The following is an 18,979-nucleotide window of genomic DNA, read 5'->3' as shown; positions in this document are numbered from 1 at the left end:
AAACCCTGAGCACCACTTGATATGACCCCAAAACAGTAATTTGAATCCCAGAGAGCACATAGTCTATGAACATTTATTTGTGGAAACAGAGGGAAGATCGTGGATTAAGATCAACAATAGAAAAGAAATAGACTGTCTTTGGGACTAAGACCCTCACCCACAAGAGAAGAGACAGGGAGGATTTCCTAGAAGTGCTGACTCTTCAGGAAGGATGGGGAATGGCATGGTCTTTCAAATATAGAAAAAAGAATCTCAAATACTCCAACATGATTAGTGCCTGGGAGGAATTATAGACAATAGAAAACCAGTCTCTGATATTTTAGGTTGTGGGCCCACAAACCACAATTTATTTGTATATCCAGTTACCTGAAATTGTTGTGTCTGGTTAGTAAGCAAGAATTTTGTTGATCACATATCTGAGTAAGCTAACGGACAATACCAGCAGTCATCTGTAAAGACTCCTAAAGTGATTTTGCAGCAGAAGCTGCATAGCCAATTTTAATTCTGCTGTCCCAGGAGTGCTGGGTTCTCCAGAGATCTCAGGTGTCCAAGAAAACTGCCTTATCTCCTCTCTAATTAGAGAAGAGCAAACTTCCTAACCCACCATCCTGCAACCCAAAGGGAAAGGATAGTGGCAAGTACTAAGTCCCTGCTATGTATTGTACTCTTCGTGGTCCACCTCACAATTACCTAGAATGAAGCAGTGGCCTCAAAACAAGAATCTTGCTAACCCACTAATGCAAAATCCCTGTTTCCCCATTCTTCCTACACTGAAAGCATATAGAGACGACCATGGTGGTAGAGTGAATATGTGAAGGGTTTATTTTAATACAAACTACTTTATTTAAAGACCATGTACCACATAGTTGGCATAATTAATCATACATTTGTTTCCAGGTAAGTGGGAGCATAATTATTAAAACAAAAAGAAGAGTACAACTACAAGAAGATTTGTAAAAATTATTATGTCTCCAATGAGGTCATTAAGTCATTGTCAGAAGATTTGCAGTTGAGAAAAGACAGTAAGCGCTTGTTGCTGGTTGATCGGTCTGTTGCTTCTTTTGTTTCTGAATATTAGATGTCTTCAGATATGCATTGGTGTCTAAATTGGTGTGTTCCTACTGGGATGACAGTATTTAAAAAGAATGGAGTTGTTGAATGGCTGAAAATGCAGCTAAGCATTCCAAGAATTCCAAGCACGATTGCTGATACTGTGACTTTGTTTTGTGGGGCATGTTTTCAGCTTCCACCGTACAAGGAGGCAGGGGAGGGTGTCTGCACTCACTCCAAAAATGTCCTAGTGATGCTAACCCAAATACCAGCATATCTGGGATTTTGGTCAAATTGGTATCTCTGCAGAGAGCCATAGAGGAGTGGTGAAGCCGGATGATAGGCAAAGCAGCAATTGTGAGTGATGGGAGCAGCAGATGTGGCTTAGGCAGGATGGGGATTTGTGGATTTTAGACCACACCCGGTGGTGCTCAGGGGTTACTTCTGGCTCTGCACTCAGAAATTGCCCCTGGCAGGTTGGGAGACCATATGGGATGCTGAGAATCAAAGCAGATCTCTCCAGGTCAGCTCATGCAAGGCAAACGCCCACCAATATGTTCTCTCCCTCCCCAGCTTTCTATTTCTTTATGTCTTCTTTGGCTCTTCACTAGCAGATTCTTTCAAGAGCAGCTGAAAGAGAAAGGGATGAATGTATAGTTCATGAATATATAGACTCATCCCTATCCTAAGCAGGAAAACAAAAGGCCAAAACAACTCCATCTCCTAGTGATGGATTTCAAATAGCATTTTCTGTGAACAGAATCAAGCCTTAACTTATCTTCCATTTGGGGAGATTTTGGCTAATTCGCCATTATTTGCTTCTCAGTTTTCACCCAGTTCTCCTCCTTATTCCCTTTATCTCTTCAGATGAAACCAAGCTCCATTCAGAGTTTTCATTGGTTTGAGCTTGTTTTGTGATCTGTGTGTCTGAGGGTCTGCTGGGTGCCAGCAAGTTGTCCACTTCTCTTTCTTAATGCCCAAAGCTCCTTTTTTTTTTTTTTTCCTAACTAGAGACAGAGAACTAAAGCTGTTTTTAGACCTGGGAATAGGGTGTAGTAGGAGCTGAAATCAGGATTGGAAATTAGTAGGCAGATGATTTGGGGGCCAGAGAGGTTTCCCAGAAAAGGAAACACTCCTGTTCCCTTAGATTCTGTCTTCTTAAACTGTGAATCAAAATACCGTGGGCTCTGAGAGCTGAATATTGGAGTGGCAAAAAAAATAAGGCAACAGTAAAAGGTTTTTGATTATTCAACAACTCAAAAAAGAAATTCAAAATCCTCTCTAATGAAGCCAAAGTGTTTATCGCAGTGCTCACTCAAATTGCATTTCTTAAGAAGCACTTTCTTGGCATCGTCTAGACCACCTTTGACCTCATTTTTCTGTACAGATATATACTCCCACTCCTGAGTAAATCCAAAGAACTGGTACTAATATACTCCACTTTGTTTCTTTTCTAATGTCACATCATGCTGATTTTAAGATGTATTAGAGAGGCTCAACCAAACCTTTGCAGAATATAGTCATTTGGCAAAGGAACCTCTGAAGATCTTGAGCATCCGAGATCACCTGGGAGCTGGTGAAAATGCAGAGCCCCCAAAATGCAGAGCCCCTACCCAAACCTGCCTGGTCAGTACTTTGAGAAGTGTAAACACAGAATCTACATTTTGGCAACTTCTTTATTATATTCTTTGGCAAAAACATATTGGAGACTTGGGCCCTTAGGCATTGATAAATGCAGGCAATGATTCTATTTCAGCGAGAGCAGCGACTGCAGCTCAGTGGCAGGGTAAAGAGGAAATGAGGTTGAGCCTCTGACCCCTGCAGCTTCTGAGTTTTATCTTTAAAATGAATTCAGGTTTGGACGCAGCTTATCACAGATTCTTTCTCTCAGAAGATAAGCCTGCTTGTGATTTTAACCACAGCTCATTGATAACCTTCTTTCCCTTCTAAAGCTTAAATATCCTTTGGTGTCCACTTAATCTATTTTTAACATGAAGTCAAGCTTTTCTTCTTCCATCCTTTAAGGCAAACTAATTTTTATGAGAGTAGGTATTTGCCCAGTTTCTGAATATTTGTTTACAAAATAATCGATAGACATTTCCTATTCCCCTGTCATTTGTGATTGCACTCTCATGAAATTCTTTGCATTGTACACAAGTATTTTATTTATCTCTTTGAAAAAAGGCATTGACAATTATTTGTCAGTGCCATCTTTTCTTTATGGCAACAAGTAGCTTGAATATTTAAGTCACATACCAGGAGGGAGGAAAACAAAAGCTTGTCAGTTTTCAACTACTTCTGCCACCAGCCACTCTTCCTGCAATCAAATTCACTTTGCATTTTCAATCTATTTGAGCATAACCAGAGACGATTTCTTCTTTTTTGGCAGAATAAATTTAATTGCAGTGCTTAATAAAACCAGCTTCTTTTGCAAATTTCTTCCCAAATTAAGCACAGGCTTAATCCTAATTTGGAGGAGAAAGTGATGAAATGCAAGTCTTTGTCTCTTTCAGTCACATACATCGTTCATCACTAGACACCTTGGTGGGTGGGTTTACTCAAGGCCAGATGAGTCCTCATGCCAGGCCTGATGATCTGGCTTGGCACTTGGGTGTTACTCCTGGGAGTACTCAGTGAACCATATAGGATGCTAAATTTCATACTCTGGTGGGCCATACGCAAGGCAAGTGCCCTATCCACTGTGCTATCTTTCTAACCCCTAAACTTTTGTTGGCTGCACTCCTTGCTAGGTCCACTTAGTCTGTCTTCAGGCAAAGTGCTCAGTCAAAGAGGATGCAGGCTTGGTTGTCCGAGAGAGCCAGGATTGTGTTATCTCAGTATGTCATAGGCCATGACCTACTCTGGATCTCAGCTGCTCACTTAGCAGAAAAGAATCTGGCTTTCCTGCAAATAGGGGAGGAATCTTCCCAAGCAGCATTTTTTCTGGTGAAATAAGCATCTGTTTTGCTTTGACCATCAAATGGCAGAGCCCCAGAAACTGAAGCTGTTCTCCAGCTCCCAAGTTCAAGATTTAGTTTAGATTTAGTCTATAGAGTATCAAGAAGGAGGTGGAAGCCAGAAGAGAATCTTTCTATAAAGTGAAATGTAGGTGTATAGTTGCTGTCATTCCCTGAATCCAAGAAATGTAGTTGTCCTTCCTGGAAAGTGTGTGTGTGTGTGTGTGTGTGTGTGTGTGTGTGTGTGTGTGTGTGTTGAGAATAGGGTTGAGTTTGAGTTGTATGTTTTACACAGTGAGTGTCATCCAGCCCTAATGGTTTCAAAAAGTGTCATTTCCATCAATGGCTTTTATCAGGGATTCTGTTCAAACATGCTTTTCAAACAGTAGAAAACAAGGACTAGAGCAATAGCATAGTAGAGAGGGCTTTTGCCTTGTAAATGGCTGAACTGGGTTCAATCCCTGGCATCCCATATGGCCCCCCAGCACTGCCAGGAGTAATTCCCAAATACAGAGCCAGAAAATAAACCCAGAGTATCCCTGGGTGTGGCCACAAAAACAAACAAAAAAATAGAAAACAATTCTTTAATTTGCATTTTTGTTTAAGGGTCACACTCAGCTGTGCTTAGATTTTACTCTCGTATCTGAGCTCCAGGATCACTTCTGGCAGGATTGGTGGACCATAACATGGGCAGGAATCCATGTTAGCTGTGTGCAAAATAAACACCCTACCTGCTGTATATCTCTCCAGCCCCTATTTTTTGGGGGGGAGGGGCCCACACCTGGCAATGCTCAGGGGTTACTCCTGGCTATGCACTCAGGAATTTCTTCTGGCTTGATAGAACCATATTGGACGCCGGGGGATGGAACCACAGTCCATCCTAGGCTAGCACCGGCAAAGTAGACACCTTGCTGCTTGCGCCACCACTCCGGCCCCAGCCCCTATTTTTTTGTTTTTGTTTTAGAAACATAATTATCATAAGATGGATTAGCTCATGCCAAAAAAAAAATGTATAGAGGGCAGTAAAAAATAAGTGACAGTAACCTAACATATCATGTTCAAAGGGGAAGTAAAGAAACATTCAGTCTGTCACTGGTAGGGAGGAGGGATGAGGGACGCTGGAATAAGATTTCCAAGTGAGAATTAAATCTGCTCAATGATTTATAGGGAAATAAGGGCAATGCCTCTGAGGTTATCCTTTCTAATGATTAGGAATCATTTGCATTGCTACTAGACAGAACTCATTTGCATCGGATTCCTCTTCTACCAGTTGCTGGCCACCTTTGCAGAGGCTGAATTGAGCAGTAGAAATGGCAAGTTAAGCAGAATCGCAGAGCGCAGGCTGAGAAGGCCCAGGTGCAGGCTTGTAAGACAAACTTGTGTGCACTTTCCTTCTTGGATTTTGATCCTCTGTCTGGTAGAATCCACTACCATCTGCTTTGGAAATGTAAATAATTAGGGGCCGGAGAGCTAGCATGGAGGTAGGGTGTTTGCCTTGCATGCAGAAGGACTGTGGTTCAAATCCCAGCATCCCATATGGTCCCCTGAGCCTGCTAGGAGCGATTGTTGAGAGTAGAGCCAGGAGTAACTCCTGAGCACTGCCGGGTGTGACCCAAAAACCAAAATAAAATAAAATGTAAGTAATTAGAGCTGGAGAGGTGATATGCTTGCCCTTGCTTTGCTTGCTTGCTTGCTTGCTTGCTACCTGGTTTCATCCGTGGCATCAGAGATAGTGAAGAAGCACTGCCAGGGGTTACTCTTGGACACAGAGGCCTTAAGCCTTCCCCCACTGTGTGGCCTAAGTTCCCTCCCCTTCCTTTACTGCCCTGCACCCCTGCCTCTCCCCACCCCCACATACACACCTGACCAAAAGCTTCCCTAAAATGTAACTCTGGCCTGAAGACTTCTTTCATTTATTTTTTTCTTCCATCCCTTTATGTTTCTTCTCTTTGATTGATTGCTTTCAGTTATGTGACCACATCCAGGGGGTGTTCAATGGCTACCCTTACCTCCATGCTTAGGCAGCTACTCCTCCTATGGGAGCATGAGATGCTGGAGACTATACTAGTCCTTTCCATGCTTGGAGCTCTCTCTCTCTCTCTCTCTCTCTCTCTCTCTCTCTCTCTCTCTCTCCCTCTCTCTCTCGCTCTCTCTCTCTCTCGCTCTCTCTCTCTCTCTCTCTCTCACTCTCTCACCAAAGATATTCATTTCTAGGTTGTAAGGTAGTTCCATCTGTAGAACATGCACTTCCATGTAAAGTAAATGAGGCCCACTGTGATGACTAGTTCCATTCTAGGGAAGGCCGGGGAGGCTTCTGGTGACCAGGTCCTTGGAGAGCTTACACAGACTCTTCTTCCACCATGATTCCCATATTGACAATCTTGGGGCCATATTGAGGCTCATGTGGATGGTTGTCCAGGCAGAGCTGGTGTGCCTCTCTCCTGTAGATGGAGTATATGATGCTTTCTTCTTATTCCAAAGCCTTTATGGTTAGCCCGTAATCATTCCTGAGGAAATAAAACCCAAAACTCAATACTCAATACAGAGTTGATCAGGTTCTACTTGTCCTTCCTGAAAAGCACTGAACATCATCTGAAATCCTCATAAGCCTAGGAGTCCTGTGGAAAGTACCCAAATCTTAGAGATGCAGAGGACCCCTGGAGCAAGGAGCCACACAATCCTAAGGATCCTAGAAGTCAATAAAATTGCAGGGTAAATTTAAAAGGATCTATGGTGGAGGAAAGTTGGGCAGGAACCAACCTGGGAGGTGCAGAAAGAACACTGGCAGGTACCATGAGTCGAGGGCAGGCAGACAGAGCAAAGAAACTGGGACAAACTCTGCTGGCTAATAGGGCCAATGACTGTGCCAAATAGAAGGAGCATCCTAGGGCTGATGATTATTTGGTGACCATCAGTTGTCATGGCTTGGCTTGATTTCCTAGGAGATTTAGAGCCTGCTCTAGCTCTTTCTTCCTGGAGAGGATATGAAGTGAGAGATTGAAATGAGGGTATGAAATGGGATGAACTGGGTGAGCAACACATCCATCTGCCAGAGATCTTTAAAACTGGTGCTCGCTTGCTTGTATCTCGGTCCCAAAGCCCGTCAGCCTCTGAGAGCCCAGATCCAAGCGTCTATCTCTGATATGACTAAGCCCCAGTATTTCAAGCACGGGGTGCCACATGCCTGGGTGGCATGAGTGTGGGAGACAACATTGGAGGCAGGTGTCCCTTCCTGTCCTCTGCCAAGTGGGCTTCCCAGATGGGAAGGCAGGAGCAGCTGCCAGTCTGTCTTGCAAACAAGTGTGGGGCATAAACTGAGATGGCGGGGAGAATGCACTGGGAGGAATGTGGGAATTGTCCTCAGTCCTGAATTGTGAGCTTAAAGGAATAGGGCCCCCTGGTGGTGTCTGCAAAACGTGCAAAAAGTCTGCAATTGGTGGTGTCCAAGTGCCAGATGCTCTGCAGGAAGCTGATCACCTAAAGAGAAGGTCCTTAAGCAATTAGGAAGCCAGGGCTCCTTAGGAACTGCTACTGGCCATGACTGTCACTTTTGAGTGGCTTCCTCACGACAGAAAACATGAAGCCCAAGGCCTCAGTGTAGAGACGGGCTGTCGCTCAAGTTGATGGCTTGTATCCAGACTGCAAACATGAGTACTTGTTTCTGATCTTTACCCCCAGGACATTGTTCAGATATGGGAAAGCCTGGCTTAGAAAATCAAACACAGTCTCCACTGAAGTGCTGTGACTCCAGTTAGTGCCATTTCTAGGGGTGGCCACGAGTGCTGACAACTTGTTAACCTTGACCCGAGCTAGTGGAATTCTCCTTGCCTGGAGTGCTGGTTCTAAGAGGCCAATTGGCTCTTTCAAAACCAAAAAAAAAAAAAAAAGAAATTCAGGCACAGTATTTATAGACCAGGTTCCACACAAAACAGAGACCCTGGAAAATGAATCTGGCTTCATGTGGCCCACAGTCGTCATAAGCTCTTGGATTCATTTGCCGAACTCTATGCAGATGCTCATGAAAGTCCAGAAGGACCCTGCTGAGGGGACATGATCAATTATTCATCTTTCACGTATCACTGGGAAATGGATAAAAGCTGCCTAAACAGCGAGGAGGTCATCTATCAGAGAAAAAAAAATTATCCACAATAGTAATCATAATCATGATTTGGTAAGAGAGCACAATAAACGAGGTCAGCTCTTGTACCGAGGAACCGTCAAGCTGCACCATTCCAACCAGACAAGCCCATCCATCAATACCTCAAGAGTCAGTGTCCTCATTTGCAGGAAGGGGATGATTTTGCTCTACAGAGTCATTGGGAGATCAAAAGCAATCATTGTAGCAAAGTGCCGAGATAAAGGAATCATCAGTGGCGGGACACATGGCTCAAGCTCAGAATTCTTAGATTTATTTGTGGGCAGGAAATAAATCACGGGAGCCACTACACAACAGGAGAGCCATGGCTTCTAAGCACCATTTGCTGATTCTGCTTTAAGAGCAACTGGCTCTGCTCCCTATCTTTGTGAATTGATGGTCTTTGAATTTGTTGTGTTCTTTGAAATAATTTAATTAGTTGTTATTTGCTATTTTTCAGAGCATCATTGAATTCCCCATGAAAATCTAGTGTCCTCTAACCTTGAGAGATTTGTCTAGAAAAATAAAAGATGTTTTTTAGTTTTTAACCATTTATGAACCTCTTGATCTTGACGAGTTGGCAGTGAGAGATATATCAAGTTTGGAGCCCAGGAAAGGCAATGCTCTGAGTCCACACCATGATCTTAAAGTTAATGAGAGGATTGCCATGACTGACAAACACTACTCATGTTTCTCTTCTTGCATTATCATTATCTTGCCTTTCGCAATTTTAGGTGACACTCATCGTATCCTGGGAAGAGCTGAGCTTCTCAGTCAGATCTACCTGAATGAGTGAGCCCTGCTCTTGGGCTTTCCGACTGTTTTATCTTTGCAACTTTCTCCTGGGGGTTGGAGTAGGGGAGCACACAGCAGAAGTAATGGAGGAACTGTGTAATGCAGTGATTGAGTCTAGGGCTACCACATTGGCAAGCATGTACTCTCCAACTTTTCAACTTTCTCCCTAGACATCACAGCATTTACCTTAACAGCAGTCTCTGCCCTTTAATTTCCTGCAATTTGGACCCCAGCACCCAGAATATATTTAGATAGTGTGCATTAACATTTGATGGATATACAAATGCTTCCTTAGATCAACTTGTGCAGAGAAAAGAGTAGAAGTGCTTTATGGGCCATATCTGACTTCAGAGTAACTCTGAGGCCAGCTGATAGGAGGCAACTATCTTGAGTTATTATACCCAGCCTTGGGCAAGTACTCAAGAGAGCTTTAAAAGCCAGACCCTAAGGTACCATATTTGCTACAGAAACACTCTCAGGTCATTTAAGGTATTTTTTTTCTCAACAATCTGGATATACTCTTAGATTGGGAATCCATGGCAAACCCAAGGATGGACTACCTGTAACTTGTTCCAAGGAGGAAAAGAATCCTCTGCCCAGAACAGCAACAGGCAGGTGGTAGGCGGTGGGAAAAGAATTCTTGCGTGGCCCATGAGAACCAAGTTGTCCTTGATTACTTTCAATATGATGTTGATGAGGAAGAAAATAGAGATGAAGAAAACAGCCTGCTCTGTGGAAATTCTCATATGTGTGTTTATTTCTATTTATCTGTTGAATGTAATTTAAAAGAAAAAGAAAAGATCCAGGCCTCTTTAACACATATCATCTCCTTTTATTCAATCTTGATTGGAATTTTACAAAAATCCAAGGACATACTTGGAGAAAAGGGGTTTGAGAAGTTTCCTTATCTATTACAGATCTAGCATATTACTGCAAGGAGTTTGGAAAGATAAAAGTGTTATTAGCAAAATGGTGAAAGGCCTCAGTCTAGTTCAATGCTCACTTCACATTTGCTCCCTTTCTAGGTGACCTTGTACAAGAGCTCAGACATGGAGGACTTTGGATTCAGTGTTGCGGATGGTTTGCTAGAGAAAGGAGTGTATGTTAAAAATATTCGCCCGGCTGGACCTGGAGATCTCGGTGGCTTAAAGCCCTATGACAGGCTCTTACAGGTATGACCATGGGTGGAATTTTATTTAGCACCTCAGAGTTTTAACTAACTAATGCACCCCATTTATTTTTGCTTCTGGTATAGAGGGCAGGCTCAGGAATATAGCTTATAGGGCTGCAAGCATGCTTTGTACATTGGGACCATAGTTTGGTTCTGCTACTATATGGTTTCGAGTAATGCCAGATGTGAACCACCACTCCATCCAACAAAAGAAAGACTGACATAGGAGCCCCTTCCTATACTTTCTATAAAGTACCTATTCTGTGTGTGTGTGTGTGTGTGTGTGTGTGTGTGTGTGTGTGTGTGTGTGTGTGTGTGTGTGTGGTTTTTGGTTCACACCTGGCAGTGCTCAGAGGTTACTCCTGGCTCCATGCTTAGAAATTGCTCCTGGCAGGCACAGGGGACCATATGGGACGCTGGGATTCAAACTGATGACCTTCTGCATGAAAGGCAAACACCTTACCTCCATGCTATCTCTCCGGCCCCTAAAGTACCTATTCTTTGGTAGAATTTGCCAGTTATTGAAACAAAGTTAGTACATTATTTTTCTATTAAACTTTAGTCTTTGATATTTCCATATTTCACACACAAAATCTGAAGAAAAGCTTAACTTAAGGGGGCAGGAAAATGTTTCAAATGTCTAAAGTACATGCTTTGTTTGAGTTTCACCCCTCCTACTGTATGCCCACAAGCATACCTCTCTTCCCAACACTACCAGTTATAGCCCCTGTGGCTTTCAGCATCTCTAGTTCTGAGTAACAGCATACTACTATATTACTGGGCCTGAACAGTAGATGCTGGGGGTCTACTCTGCCAAGCTGAGTATCTCTGGAAATAGCTCCCACTTGCTAGCACTGCTAAGGAACCCTTACCTCACCAAAGTAATCATATAGGACCATGTGTAGTTAATGAAATACTGATATGGTCAAGTTTCATTTCATTAAGCAAAGCAAAGCTCAATTTTTGTTTGATTATTTGGGGGCGGGGGTCCAGATGCAATGATGCTCCTGGGCTTTGAACTCAGAAATTACTCTTGGAAGTGTTCAGGGTACTATATGGGATGCCAGGGATCAAACCAGAATCAGCAGCATTCAAGGCAAGCACCATACTTGCTGTACTTTTACTCCAGGTCTGAAATCCTGAATTTATGTAGAGGTTTCTGATAAAGCATTTTGTAGGATAAGAAGAGGATGACTTCAGTCTTAAGTATTTTCAGTGCACAGGTCTCATCGAACAGCAGACTTTCAAAGCTTGCATGTCTGATTGATTGACTTTCAGAGATTGCTTTATGAAGCCAGTTGTCATTGATCAACTAGAGCATTTTCAAGCCAATTCTGGAGGCCATTTTAAGCTTGTCAATAGAACAATCCATCTTGTATTAGTATAGGTAATGGTTTTCACCTTTTTATGCCTGAAGACTATCTATGCATCTGTCAGAAGAAGAACAGCTAATCATCACAACCCTGTACCTGTGCCTCTTGCTTTTTGATTCCTGTGGACCAGCATTAGTCTTCAGACTGGTGATTAAAAAACACTGATGCGGGGCCGGGTAGGTGGCGCTGGAGGTAAGGTGTCTGCCTTGCAAGCGCTAGCCAAGGAAGGACCGCGGTTCGATCCCCCGGCGTCCCATATGGTCCACCCAAGCCAGGGGCGATTTCTGAGCACATAGCCAGGAGTAACCCCTGAGCGTCAAACGGGTGTGGCCCAAAAACCAAAAAAACAAACAAACAAAAAAAAAAAAAACACTGATGCAGGGAATGGAGAGATAGCATGGAGGTAGGCTGTTTGCCTTGCATGCAGGACAGTGGTTTGAATCCCAGCATCCCATATGGTCTCCCGAGCTTGCCAGGAGTGATTTCTAAACACAGAGTCAGGAGTAACCCCTGAGTGCTGCCAGGTATGATCCAAAAACAAACAAACAAACAAACAAAAAACACTGATGTAGCTGCTCTATGATTGGAGGGAAATAAATGGTAGACTGCCAAAGAAATATCCACCAGCCAACGTTGGTGCATAGACCTCAGGCTTAAGAACGAGGAGTGTGGGGGCCGGGAAGGTGGCGCTAGAGGTAAGGTGTCTGCCTTACAAGCGCTAGCATAGGACGGACCGCGGTTCGATCCCCCGGCGTCCCATATGGTCTCCCCAAGCCAGGGGCGATTTCTGAGCTCATAGCCAGGAGTAACCCCTGAGCGTCAAACGGGTGTGGCCCAAAAACCAAAAAAAAAAAAAAGAACAAGGAGTGTAGGGTACCTTTCTTTCCAATAGATTCTCCAAAATTTGACAAGCTATTTAACACTTAGAATGCCTTTTGAATGAATGACTTGAAGCCATATATACTTTCACAGAAGTTAGAGCTGCGAAAATGGTGGATTGAGACTGTGAAGGGCCATGAACACTATGTTGCAGCATTTGGACTTGAAACCAAGTAATGGACGACATTCTGGACCTCTTGCTGAAGAGAGGTGATAGAGCCAGAAAGAAAGATTTAAGATACTGAACAATGGAGTTTGGATGCATTTGCCCAAGGAACACTTAAGATAAGAAAGAGAAGAAAAGTGAGAATTGGCTTCTTAATTTAAAAGACAGGCAGAAATATCAACAGGAAAGGACTCAGAGTGAGCATGAAAATATTATGGGAAGATGGTGCAACAGGCTTAAGTTGCATTTTGCATGCCAGAAGCCCAGGTTTGAGCCATGACAAGTCATGATCCTCTGAGAACTATCAGGAAAGACTCCTCTCAATCACAAAACCAAGAGTAGCCCCTGAGCACTACTGTGTGTGGCCCACATAAAAAAGAAGTGGTGCCAAAGAAAAAGAGATTTAAAAGAAAGTGAGGGCAGAGCGATAGCATAGCGGTAGGGCATTTGCCTTGCATGCAGCCAATCCAGGACAGACCTTCATTCCATCCCTGATCCCTGGCGTCCCACATGGTCCCCCAAGCCAGGAGCAATTTCTGAGTGCATAGCCAGGGCATAACCCCTGAGCATCAGCGGGTGTGGCCCAAATAAATAAATAAAATATATAAATAAATATTAAATGAAAGTGGGGTCAAAATAGTACAATGGGTACCACATAGAGTATAATAGTAGATTAGTATTTGCTTTGCGAGACAGACCTCAGTTATCTCCCCCATTTCCCCTTGAGTCTTACCAGCAGTAAATCCTGAGCACAGAGGCAGGAGTAATGCTGAATTTAGGCCAAAAAATTGGGTAGGGGGAGTAAATGAATGTGGAAAGTAACGACTGCTGAAAGGCCAAAGGAGATGAACACCAGAGACCATTCCAGAATTTACTATGTGTACAATATTAAGGTCAAGTCCCAAACCTGAAAACACTGAGGAGCAAATTTGAGAATATAGAGGCAGTGTGTGGATAATTACAAGTGTGTTGGTCAGCATGAAGAGAAATAAAGGGAGGAGACAAGCAAAGGAGAAGCAGGGTGACCTCTGAGGGAGGGAATTCACAGGCAGGAACATGAATCTGTGAGCTAGACCCCTTCTGATGCTGACTCAAAAAAAATTTCTTGGTTACTCAATCCCTTCTCTTTTTTTGGGGGGGGGCGGTGTTGGGGAGCCATTCCCAGCGGTGCTCAGGGGTTACTCCTAGCTATCTGCTCAGAAATAGCTCCTGGCAGGCATGGGGGACCATATGGGACACCGGGATTCAAACCAACCACCTTAGGTCTTGGATCGGCTGCTTGCAAGGCAAACACCACTGTGCTTTCTCTCTAGCCCCCCTTCTTCTTTTTTATTTATTTATTTATTTATTTAGTTTTGGTTTTTGGGCCACACCTGGTGACACTTAGGGATTACTCCTGGCTATGCAGTCAGAAATCGCTCCTGGTTTGGGGGACCATATGGGATGTCGGGGGATCAAACTTTGGTCCATCCTAGGCTAGCGCAAGCAAGGCAGTCGCCTTATGCCTTGCGCCTCTGCTCCAGCCCCTCCAATCTCTTCTTGTTGTAGTTAGTGGTCTGTTCAGCAGTTGGTGCTTCAGTTAGGGTTGAGCCCATCTGCTCTGCTCAACCTGACTATGGGTCTTTCTTTGTCTCTGTTCTTAGGAGCTCTACAGTTGCGCAACAGAGAAGCCAGGCCAATGTTAGTCTGTGGCTAAAGCGGGGATAGCCTCTCTCCACACAAATTAGTTGAATGTGTAACCCCATTCCCCATTCCTCTTGTGTAACCTTACCTACAAGAAAGACCTGCCCATGTCTTGGCTGGGTCTTTGGTAGGTAACATAAAGGTTTGGCTTCAGGGGCAAAAGGGATTTGCATGGATGGAGGTTGGAGAAAGGGCAGGAGGAGAGATGGCTGAAAGAAGCTAAGACATAGGGCAAGCTGAGGATAGCATGTGCTTAAATAGGTTCATGATTTAGGCCACACATGTTGGCCAGGGCAAATAAAGATGTTATCTCCTGAAGAAGCCTGCGTGTGCATTCTCTACCCATTGCTATCCAGAAGTTGGGGACCACTGGCTGGAGAGAGGCCAGAGACACATGTCCTGGGCTGGAGGAGAAAGACCTCTCACCCTCCATCTCCATCCACCACCATCCAAGCCCATCCAAAGGGCTTTATGCAACAAAATGCTCCACTGGGGGATTTCCTTTCTGATACTATGACTCATAACTGTACTTCTCAACTTTTCAGGTGAATCATGTCCGAACAAGAGACTTTGACTGCTGCCTTGTCGTGCCCCTCATAGCAGAATCCGGTAATAAGCTGGACCTGGTCATCAGCAGAAACCCACTTGCTTCCCAGAAGTCTATAGAACAGACTCTCCCAGGAGAATGGAGTGAACAGAACAATGCATTTTACCAACAGCCTAGCCATGGTGGTCACTTGGAAATACGAGAACCCACTAATACATTATAGCAACGCTTTTCATAAAGCAAGACGAAAGACAATTATCTACATGGTGCTAAAAGAAAAAAAAAGAAAAACAAAAAAAGAAAATCCCTTTAAGATGTCTGTGACCTTTTAAGCACAGATAATCACGTGGCATTATTGCAAGCACAGGGGTCTATTCCATCTCTCATGGCTCATGTTAACATCACTTCCCTTTTCAAGTTGAAGAGATTTCTTTTTTGGTGACCATTATGGTACAGGGCAGGCAACTTTCTGTCCAGCCCAATGGTAGAGATTAAACACACACACACACACACACACACACATACACACACACACACACACACACACACACACACACACACACACACACGGTCAGCACCCTCTTTCCCCTTCACAAAGAACATCAAAGGAAATTTTTTTACAAGATCATCTTCCTACCACTTTTTACAAAGAGAAATGTCTGTTTGAAAATACTGACGATTTCCTTAAATTCACTTTGAAATCAATTTCTTATAAAGAAGTAAGTCATTCATGTAAGAACGTGACCAAGAAGGCTTTTATTAAAACTGGCTCTATTAGGGGAATTAGAGATTGGGGGACCACTGGGGGCTGCTGCTAAGGGAAGGGGACAGCTATAAGATTAAGTTACATGACATGTTTCAGCAATGATGCACGTAGGAGACCATAATAGGTGGTGGTAAATGTTCTGCCCAAGTATAGGAATGATTTTAGCTAAGATGTATGCTATTCCCTATGCAACAGATGATCAAACAGGATATGTCTTGTGACCTGTTTTGTTTTTGGGGTTTTTTTTTAAGGACACATTTTTAATAGCTGAAAATATCTGATAATGAATTAGAGTGGGTAGTCACACTGAGAATTAGGTATAATATCTTATTTTTTAAATTCACAGCTAAGACTGTGAATTTAAAATGAGGTTTGTCTTGATAGGCAAATCAAACTCATACTGCTTGATAGGCTTTGAAAACTGATTATATTGAGGGGTGTACGGCACATAAACTTTAAAAATGACACTGGACTATCTTTTGTTCTGAGCCATGCCACTTACTGAAATTGTAAATACATTTTTCACAAAATGCATTGCCAATTATTACCATCCCTCAAAGCAATAATAAATTGTGACAGTTGCTTTTAAGGTTTGTCAGCAACTGTTTTCATTTGTTCAGATATTTTGAATAGTCACACTAATAACTGTTATTTAGCGAATATTAAAAGAATAGATCTGTATATTGACTGTAGAATCTCCATATTGAAACATTTATTTTTCAAACACTTTCATTTGGTCAATGATTCAAACAGCTGCTTACGAAAACATTTGAACACTGTGTCCTTCGTTTAAGGAAAAAGTTCACCTTTTTTTTTTTTTTGTGCAAAGAAATATATTATTTCAATCATATTTCAGAACCTCCAGGGCAAGAAAGTATAAAGCAGAGTTATGTTAAGAAAAAAAAGATCATGAGTCACTTAAATATGTATTTTTATTTGTAACAGACAAGTATTAAACTGTAAAGTATTTTTGTACAAATTTAATACTTTAATAGCATGATATTTATCGTCTATGTATGGTTTTGGGGAATTAAAAATTGTTGCGAATATTTGTATGGGGAAAATCCCTCTACCAAATGGAATAAACAGTGGTTTTAAAAAGCAAAATATATATATATATGCATTTTTTTCCTTTGAATATATTTTAGAGTTCTGGACTTTAGCTTCTGAAATTCTTTATGGTCCATGTAAATGAATGTACTGTTGAGGAAAAATTTGGCAACATGGTAAGTTCTGAAGGCATATCACCCCCCAAATTGACTCAAAATCAAATAAATAACAAATCTGAAATGTTTCTGGCAGTGCTTACATTTCTGGGACAAGAAGTTACAAATGGAAAAAAGTCTAAGAAACTCTGCTCTAGACAGAACTGTACATAATGCTTGTTACATAATTTTCTGAAGGAAGCATGAATTTAAAAGCAACAAGAGGGACGGAGTGATAGTGCAGTGGTAGGGTGTTTCATACGCCGACCCTGAAATGACCCAGGTTCGATTCCTGGCATCCCGTATGGTCCCCTGAGCCTGCCAGGAGCTATTTCTGAATGCAAAGCCAGGAGTAACCCCTGAGTGCAGCCGGGTGTGGCCCAAAAACAACAACTAAATAAATAAAAGCAACAAAATCATGAGTTTTGAACTTAAAGCTGTTTGAGTTCCAACTGATCATCGTCATTGGTGGCAGAAATGCTATTTCTTGGAACTAGTATCTTCACTGGTTTAACGTGAATATGCAAACAGGATCAAACCCATGCCATAACTCCTTTGTTTTAGATGACAAAGATGAGTCCCAACTTCAAGGATCACAACACCTGCCCTAGACTGATATACATGAGCTGTTAAAACACACACACACACACACACACACACACACACACACACACACACACACACAAATTTGGAGGCTGGAGAGATAGCACAGTGGCAGGATGTTTGCCTTGCATGCAGCTAATCCAGAATCGATGGTGGTTTGAATTCCAGCATCCCATATGGTCCCTTGTGCTGCCAGGAGTGATTTCTGAACGCAGAGCCAGGAGCAACCCCTGAGTGCTGCCAGGTGTGACACCAAAACCAAAACCAAACAAACAAAAGGAATGAAAATCAAAATAAAACGCCAAGTTTTATGAACAAACATTTATGCTATCAGGTTTGTTTGGGAGCTACACCCAGTGGCGCTTAAAAATTATTCCCCGAACTACCAGAGGTGCTCAGGGACAATGTGATGTTGGAGACCAAATCTGGGCCTCCTGCACACAAAACTTCACTCCAGTTCTTTAGGCCATATCCTGGGCCCTAATTATGTTCTGAAATACAAAAATACAACCACACAAACACACAGCATTAACCCCAAAATTATCACTAGTATAGTGGGTAAGGTGGAGGGTTTGATCCCTGGAATACTACATAGTCCCTTGAACACCACCAGAAGAGATTTCTGAGTGCAGAGCAAGGAGCAAGCCCTGAGCACTGCTGAGTGTGGCCAAAACAAACAAACAAACAAACAAAGAAACCCCCCCCAAAAATAAAACAAAAAATATAAAAACAAATATAAAACAAAAATATAAAACAAATAAAAAACAAAAAGAAACCTCAAAATGACTTTAGCAAGGTTTAAGCATACATTTAAAAATAAGTGCTCGGGGCCGGGCGGTGGCACAAGAGGTAAGGTGCCTGCCTTGCCTGCACTAGCCTTGGACGGACCACAGTTCGATCCCCGGCGTCCCATATGGTCCCCCAAGCCAGGAGCAACTTCTGAGCGCATAGCCAGGAGTAACCCCTGAGCGTTACCGGGTGTGGCCCAAAAATCAAAAAAAAAAAAAATAAGTGCTCGCTTCAGCAGCACATATACTAAAATTGGAACGATACAGAGAAGATTAGCATGGCCCCTGCACAAGGATGACACGCAAATTCGTGAAGCGTTCCATATTTTTTTTATTGCCATGAAGGTTCTACACTTGATCTGAGCTCATAAAAGAAAAAGGGTTTTAATTTAAAAAAAAAAAGAAAAATAAATTATATTTCTATCATTTTAGTTTGGCAAACCAAAAATTAAATTAAGACCATTTCAATGTTAAAAGGGATCAAAATAAATTAGTAGGGGGTCAGAGCAATAGTACAGCTGGTAGGATACTTACCTTGTATACAGTCAACCTAGGTTGTCACTTATGCCCCTTATGGTCTCTGCCCTATTACAAGTAATTCCTGGACACAAAGCCAGGAGTGACCCCTAAGTACAACTGGGCATGGCCAAAAATAAAAATTAATTTAAAAAAATACAATAGGCTAGACGTGTGGCCCTATTCCTGGAGCACCGGGTCCAGGGACAAATCAGCACCACCACAATAACAATGGGCAAAGATCTGCAAATGTCTCTGAAGAGGCAAGTGGCCCAAAGGCAGGTGAAAAAAAGATAATTAATGATAAGGAAATGTAAATCAAAGCCATACATTCACTTCACACCC

General features: G+C 42.6%; 1 protein-coding gene and 1 non-coding gene across 3 annotated transcripts in view; both read left to right on the top strand.

The window, feature by feature from the left end:
• The window catches only part of GRIP1 (glutamate receptor interacting protein 1), a 225,827-nt gene extending 210,565 nt beyond the window's left edge, over positions 1 to 15,262 (top strand). For both annotated transcript variants that reach the window (XM_049782734.1, XM_049782735.1), the window contains 2 exons: positions 9,963 to 10,109; positions 14,755 to 15,262. In XM_049782734.1, the coding sequence (XP_049638691.1) occupies positions 9,963 to 10,109; positions 14,755 to 14,979 (372 nt within the window). In that variant the 3' untranslated portion in view covers positions 14,980 to 15,262. The remainder of the gene's footprint in view (positions 1 to 9,962; positions 10,110 to 14,754) is intronic.
• A 3,079-nt stretch (positions 15,263 to 18,341) lies between these two features.
• LOC126023398 (U6 spliceosomal RNA) lies at positions 18,342 to 18,448 on the top strand. The gene has a single exon (XR_007500523.1). It is a non-coding gene; the product is annotated as a U6 spliceosomal RNA (small nuclear RNA).
• Positions 18,449 to 18,979: the final 531 nt, after the last annotated feature.

Source organism: Suncus etruscus, chromosome 11, assembly GCF_024139225.1.
Source record: "Suncus etruscus isolate mSunEtr1 chromosome 11, mSunEtr1.pri.cur, whole genome shotgun sequence".
NCBI lineage: Eukaryota > Metazoa > Chordata > Mammalia > Eulipotyphla > Soricidae > Suncus > Suncus etruscus.
This window is presented reverse-complemented; position numbering and strand designations above follow the sequence as displayed.